At 56.0% G+C, this 6904-nt stretch overlaps 1 protein-coding gene across 1 annotated transcript; it reads left to right on the forward strand.

Annotated features, from left to right (window-relative positions):
* The first annotated feature begins 542 nt into the window (after positions 1 to 542).
* Positions 543 to 5039, forward strand: LOC114697825 (alkaline phosphatase, germ cell type-like). The gene is made up of 11 exons (XM_028876162.2): positions 543 to 1501; positions 1586 to 1702; positions 1821 to 1936; positions 2107 to 2281; positions 2491 to 2663; positions 2891 to 3025; positions 3095 to 3167; positions 3280 to 3414; positions 3498 to 3689; positions 3880 to 3999; positions 4089 to 5039. Exons 1-11 carry the CDS (start codon positions 1435 to 1437, stop codon positions 4376 to 4378), a joined length of 1593 nt encoding a protein of 530 aa, XP_028731995.1. The 5' UTR covers positions 543 to 1434; the 3' UTR covers positions 4379 to 5039.
* The last annotated feature ends 1865 nt before the right edge of the window (positions 5040 to 6904 follow it).

The raw sequence follows: 6904 nt of genomic DNA on the forward strand, positions 1-6904 counted from the left end.
ACAGGCTCTCACAGTGGACTTTGAACTCTCCATCCTCCTGCTTTAGCCGACAGAGGGCTAGGGATTAAAGGGGTGTCCCTTTAATCATTTATCGGTTTAGTAAGGCTGAACGATATTCCATTGTGCCTATGGACCACATTCTCTGATCCACTCATGCACCCATGGGCACGTGGCTCGTCCCAGTATCTCTTGGCCACTGTGAATAATGCTGAATCTCTGGCACACAGGATCTAGGCTCAAACTAGACTCTGAGATGGGATCCCTGCATCACAGAAATACTTGGAGAAATACTTTGAGCATACCCTCAGGCTACAGGAAGTTCCCAGTGTCTGTCTGCCTGCCCTCCTCTTTCCTCCCTCCCTCTCTCCTTTACTTTATTTTTCTTCCTTCCTTCCTTCCTTCCTTCCTTCCTTCCTTCCTTCCTTCCTTCCTTCCTTTCTTTCTTTCTTTCTTTCTTTCTTTCTTTCTTTCTGGTTTGTTTTGTCTGCTCTTTCAAGACAGGGTTTCTCTGTGTAGCCCTGGCTGTCCAGGAATTCACTCTGTAGACCAGGCTGGCCTTGAACTCAGATCTACCTGCTTCTGCTGCTACCACCCAGCAGTTCCCACTTCTTTAATTCTAGGCTACACCTACAGATGTGCTCAAGGTATGTACAGAACACTCACCCTGGAATCCCTCCAGCTACCCGAGAGAGTAGGATCAACAGCAAGGGTAAACCCTGCCTGCTCTTCAGGAAGACCCAGGTTTGGCTCAGGGCACTGTGGGCACTCAAGTTGGCATGCTCTGGGCATCACCCTTATGTATGTATACTCAAACACAAGGACAAGGCTCTCCCTGCCTGGCATGATAACTGCAGATGCAAAGCAGGCCATGAGTCATCGGTGCTCAGCTAGCCTCGCTTTACCTAGGCAGTAGTCATTCTGGGACTACATGCCTTGGTACCTGACTTACTCCCTCAAAGTCGGGTGAGCAGATTGTGAGCATGACATTGAGGCCACTCTGTGAGCCTTGTTTCCATGTCACTGAGCTCATAGTGTGTGAAGGCCAAATCCAGACCTGCACCCAGGCTCTGTGTTTCCAGCTCCAGCCCAGAGCATATCCTAGTCCAGCTGGCTCTCTGGAACAAGAGGGATGGGTGGGCAGAAAGCTGAGTGGCCGAGCAACACAGGACACAGGATCCTCACCCAGGGGAAGCCGTCCCCAGCCTCTCACCCTTAAGGAAGAGGGCAACCATGGCATCTGCCAGGACCCCTGGCCCAGGCCACCCTAGCCACGCCACACCCTGCCACTTCTCTCCAGACAGCAAGGTTTCCTTTCCAGCGCAGCAGGGGTGGGGTCAGGGTGGAGCCTGGGGATGAGGGAGGGACACGCGTTTCAGTCCAGAACCCTTTAGTTCCAGTTCCCCATCTACCGCCTTCCCTCCACCAGCCCCAGCCATGCAGAGAGCCTGGCCGCTGCTGCTGCTGGGTCTCAGACTACAGCTGTCCTTTGGTGTCATCCCAGGTAAGAATGCGCCCTACCTGCTTGTCCCCACTCACAAACACAGCCTTGTGGCTGACACCTACCTCTGCTCTCCCCCTTGGCCAGTGGAAGAGAAGAACCCAGCCTTCTGGAACCAAAAGGCAGCTGAGGCCCTGGATGTTGCCAAGAAGCTGCAGCCCATTCAGACATCAGCCAAGAACCTCATCATCTTCCTGGGGGACGGTGAGTGGTCCTTTGGGGCCCTTCCTCCTTTGGGGCCCTTGCTCTCCAGGTACCCAAGGCTGCTGATGGGTCCAGAAAGGTCTGGGAGCTCAGCTCTGATCAGGTTTTGCTCCTTCAGGGATGGGGGTGCCCACAGTGACAGCCACCAGGATCCTAAAGGGACAGATGGGAAGCCATCTAGGACCTGAGACACCCCTAGCCATGGACCGCTTCCCATACATGGCTCTGTCCAAGGTGAGTACTGGGACACATCTGGGATGGGGGTGGGGGACTGGGCATGGCTGGAGGAGGAAGAACCCAGAACATCTGGGGTCCAAGTTGGCAACCAGCACAGTGAACATGTCTCAGGAAGCAAGGACTGATGTCTACCAGTAGGACACAGCTGAGAGTGTCTCTGTCCCCAGACATACAATGTGGACAGACAGGTCCCAGACAGTGCAGGCACAGCCACCGCCTATCTCTGTGGGGTCAAGGCCAACTACAAGACCATTGGCTTGAGCGCAGCTGCCCGATTCGACCAGTGCAACACCACATTTGGCAACGAGGTCATCTCAGTGATGTATCGGGCAAAGAAAGCAGGTGAGCTGGGTGTGGAAGCACACGCCATTGATCCCAGCACTTGGGAGGCAGAGGCAGGCAGATCTGAGTTCAAGGCCAGCCTGGTCTACAGAGTGAGGACTTGTGCAAAACAATAACAAAACCCAAAGCGCAAGTGGGCTGGGGCCTGGCTAAGGGGCTAGAGCAGGCTTGTAGCACTAGGCTGCCCACCTGATTCCTGTCATTTCCAGGAAAGTCTGTGGGAGTGGTCACCACCACGTCGGTGCAGCACGGCTCTCCAGCTGGCACCTACGCGCACACGGTGAACCGTAACTGGTACTCGGATGCAGAAATGTCTGCCTCAGCGCTGCAGGAGGGCTGCAAGGACATCGCTCTACAGCTCATCTCCAACATGGACATTGATGTGAGCTCCAGACATGGGGGGAGTGGGGCTGGAGCAAGGTGTCACTCACTGCAGTCTAGGCGGCCCTCAGCCTGAGCTGTGAGTCTTCTGTGGTATCTGAGGAATGGGGAGGGGGAGGGTGTTGAAATGCAGCTCAGAAGCCCTTCCCACAAACCTGGTGGGGTCTGCCTGTCAGGGGAAGGCAGAGGGAATCCCAATTTTCCCCTGTTCCTGACCTTCTGTCATAGGTTGTCCTCGGTGGTGGCCGCAAGTTCATGTTTCCCAAGGGGACACCAGACCCTGAATATCCAGACAACAGAGCTCAGTCCGGACGCAGGCCGGATGGACAGGATCTGGTACAGAAGTGGCTGATGAAGCACCAGGTGACAGGCGTACCAGGGTAGGGCTGTGCTTCTCAGGTCTGTGTGCTAAGACTGGCTGTGTCCCCGCAGGGGGCCCGGTATGTTTGGAACCGCACAGAGCTCATTCAGGCATCCCAGGACCCCGCAGTGACTCACCTCATGGGTAATGGTCCATCTCTTACCATGTCATTTCTCAGAAGGACTTCACTGAACACCTGTGTATGTGTATCTCGACCCCTCTACCCATCCTGAGGATGTGTTTCTGTGACCCTTAGGTCTCTTTGAGCCTGAACACATGAAATATGACATCTACCGAGACCCTACCCAGGACCCCTCCCTGGCGGATATGACAGAGGTGGCCGTGCGCATGCTGAGCAGGAACCCCCGAGGCTTCTACCTCTTTGTGGAAGGTGAGTGGTTGGGCCTGGAGAAAAGAGGAGGAAGCAGGGTCCAGGGCAGACTCGAACATCTCCCCACCACTGGTTTCCTGCAGGGGGCCGCATCGACCATGGCCACCATGATTCTGTAGCCTACCGTGCACTGACTGAGGCCGTCATGTTCGACTCGGCCATTGCTAAGGCGGACCAGCTCACCAGTGAGCAGGACACGATGATCCTTGTCACTGCTGACCACTCCCACGTCTTCTCTTTTGGGGGCTACGTACCTCGGGGGACCTCCATCTTCGGTAGGCCAGGGACAAGGCAAATGTATCAGTCGCATGGCAGAGATATTTCTGGGCCTCAATTGTGTATAAAGACACAGTACCTGCCTGGCAGGGGGTTGGTGAAGGTAGGCTGCCAGTCGCCAGGCAAAGGTGAGGGCTGTGGGCCGCACGGGCTCCAAGCCAGGGCATTCGCAAATGTCTGTCTGCGCAGGCCTGGGGGCCGCCTTCAACGCTCAGGACGGCAGATCCTTTACCTCCATCCTATATGGCAACGGGCCCGGCTATCAACTCCAGAAAGGTGTGCGGCCAGATGTCACTGACAGGGAGAGCCGTAAGTCCTGTGCGGCCACCACCCTTGCCCTCGAGGGTGGAGGGGAATGGGGTCCAAGGCCTTCTGCCCTGACTACTTTGTTTCCCTAGGTGACCCCAAGTACCGGCAGCAGGCGGCTGTACCGCTGTCCTTGGAGACCCACGGCGGGGAGGACGTGGCGATATTCGCGCGTGGCCCGCAGGCACACCTGGTGCACGGAGTGCAGGAGCAGAACTACATCGCGCACGTCATGGCCTTTGCAGGCTGCCTGGAGCCCTACACCGACTGCGGCCTGGCGCCCCCTGCCGGCCAGAGCAGTGCGGCGAGCCGGGGCCAGACCTCCGCCCTGATGCTCCTGTTGGCAGGGACAATGTTGATGGTGGTGGCAGCTGAGCCCTGACCACCTAAGCTCACTGCACTCCACCCTAGTATCCACAGCTGGCTCCAGTGTACCACGCTGTTGCTCCCCTCTGGACTCCTTCTGCCCCTGGGGTTCCCTGAACCTTGGCTTCAGGTTTCTAATCAGATCTAACTCAGGTTGCCAATCCTGCCATTCTATCATGAACTCCAACAACAGATCTCACTCAGAGTGTTACAACCGCCTCAGAACCTGCAGCACTCCCCTCCCAGACCACCACAAGCTAACAGGATGCCCAGCAGACTGAGGGAATGCCACTCACAGCCACCCCTGGGCCAGCTCTCTCTGGTGTTTGCCGCCGATCTCAGCTCCCAAAAAATGTGATACCACACACTAAGTCACAGCTCAGCCTGTGCCTGAGAAGGACCACGTAGGCATTTGATGTCCCCCCAGGGCAGAGACTGAACAAGAATGTGTTGGCCTTTCTTGGCCTGGTGTCCACAGCACATCCAGCAGATCCTGGAGAGGTTGATGTGGCCGAGATCACCAGTTGCTCTTTGACAGTCCTCAGCTGCCACCACCACTGGGCCTCAAACTCATGATCCTCCTGCCTCAGCCTCCCAGCTGCTATAATTACACGCATGTGCCTTTATGCCTGGCTTGCACATTAATGTCCAAGCAAAGAATGATGCCTTCATTCTCCTGGGAGATTTTGCAATAATAAAATGAACTATTATACAACGTGGGGCAGCGGCGCTTTCTTGAAAGAAAAGCTGAGTGTTCCGGTCGAGGTGGAGAGAGAAATGGAAACCAGAAACCCGAGTGAGGGAGAGGAGCAGACAGTTGGGGGCATTGACAAAGTGATACACAGCAACACAAGGGGCCCTGAACAAGTGAGGGGACAGTCACGGCTTGCAGGTTCCACCTCCCGACTTCAGTGAACTTCAGATTTGCAAGGATCAAACAGCTTAGCTACACCAGCTCAGCCCTTGCCTAAGGCTCCACCCCTTAACCAGCTGTCGAGGCTGGGCAGGGATCTAAGGAGCAGGTAGTGTCCTAAGGCAAAGTATGCAAAGCCCCAGTGACACAGAGGAGCATGTTCCTGGCTCTGCCTAGGAAGGACCCTAATGGGTCATGGCCCGTACAGTTTCCACTCCAGAATCACTCACTGGGGCTGCCTCAGAGTTGGCCTTGACTGAACTCAGATTCCAGATTGGCAGAGACCATAGGCTGTCCCCAAGGTAGTCAGGGCAGATAGCTGTGGTCACACCTACCCTGGGAAGCATCCAGACTCTCCACCTCACCATCCCAGGAGGCAAAGGCAGTTGAGGAGGACCCCAACCTGCCCAGGCTCCCATGGGGCAGCAGTGAGCACCAGCATGTGGCCTGGGATGACTCATGCTAATGGAGGGTCCCTGAGGCAAGGAGTCGGGGGTGCAGAAGTAGGGGATTTGCAGCCTCACCTTTGGGGTGAGGAGGATGACCTGGGACACCTGCTGTGGGTGCTCCAGCTAGCAACACCTCCTCATCCTCAGAAGTCCTTCTGGAAGAACTGGTCTGGTGGCCACGTGAGCATTCTTAGAAAGGTCACAGAGTAGGAGCAGCTATCAGAGAAGCAAGGAGAACACACCAGAGTCCAGATGCAGTGTTCTGGTCTAGCCCAGGGGAAGCCCTCCCATATCCTCTGCTGCCACCAAGTCTAGGTCACATTGCAGTGTCTACAGCTGCCTCAGATCACTGTCTGCTCCACCTGACATGGGCATCTGGAGTGGAGAGCAGACTGGCCCTGCCCCGCTCCAGCTCCACCAATAACCCCCCAGCCCCTCTGCTCACTGGCCAGTCAGTCAGCTGCGGGATCTAACTCCTGGGCCTTCTGCCCCTTAGCATTGGTTCTCAGCAGGCTGAGCAGGTGACTGGTAAAAACCCTGCAGATGCCCAGGCACTGTACTAGGACAGGCTCCCGGGGCATGGGAGGGAGGGAGGGACTTGACCAATAGGACACCAACAGACATACAGTAGAAGACCTGGGGCCCGTCCTTCCCTGAAGCCCCAACCCCAGCCCAGACACCTCCTTGCTCCCCTCATGCTGAGCTAGGTACAAGGTACAGAGTGTGTTTGTCCTTGTTAGTTTATTTTTTTGTGTGGGGGGAGGGGGAGAGAGGGATCTAGGGCAGAGGTCGACTTTCAAATTCTAGAAGATTTTCCAGACATTTATTGTCCCAACTTCAGGAACACAATTATAATCCTTCCCTCCAACCAAGAAGTAGCTGAAGTCCTATCCGCTCCAGTCCATCCAGCATGGGAGGGGTGGGAAGAGCTTCCCTCCACCCTTCAGCCCTTCCCTAGTCATCCTCCACTGTCCCCACAGGCAGGGACACTGTGGGGCGCTGTACTGGGAGTTGGGGCTTCTGGAATTCCTGGCCACTCTAGGTCCCTGCCCACCCAAGGGCTGGGGGTCTCGGCTCCTGCAGCGTCACTAAACACTGTAATTTTTCGGGGAAATGGCTTGTTCCCTGCGCCCACACTCTGCTCCCCCCTCTCAGTTCCAGGTCCAAAGAAGACACACTC

This window comes from Peromyscus leucopus, chromosome 13 (genome assembly GCF_004664715.2).
Source record: "Peromyscus leucopus breed LL Stock chromosome 13, UCI_PerLeu_2.1, whole genome shotgun sequence".
Taxonomy (NCBI): domain Eukaryota; kingdom Metazoa; phylum Chordata; class Mammalia; order Rodentia; family Cricetidae; genus Peromyscus; species Peromyscus leucopus.

Excerpts from the sequence above, each read along its gene's own strand:
- LOC114697825 (XM_028876162.2), top strand. The coding sequence starts at position 1,435 with ATGCAGAGAGCCTGGCCGCTGCTGCTGCTGGGTCTCAGACTACAGCTG. Across the intron at positions 1,502-1,585 it reads GTCCTTTGGTGTCATCCCAG|TGGAAGAGAAGAACCCAGCC; the intron begins GTAAGAATGCGC and ends CCCCTTGGCCAG. Across the intron at positions 4,000-4,088 it reads TGTCACTGACAGGGAGAGCC|GTGACCCCAAGTACCGGCAG; the intron begins GTAAGTCCTGTG and ends TTGTTTCCCTAG.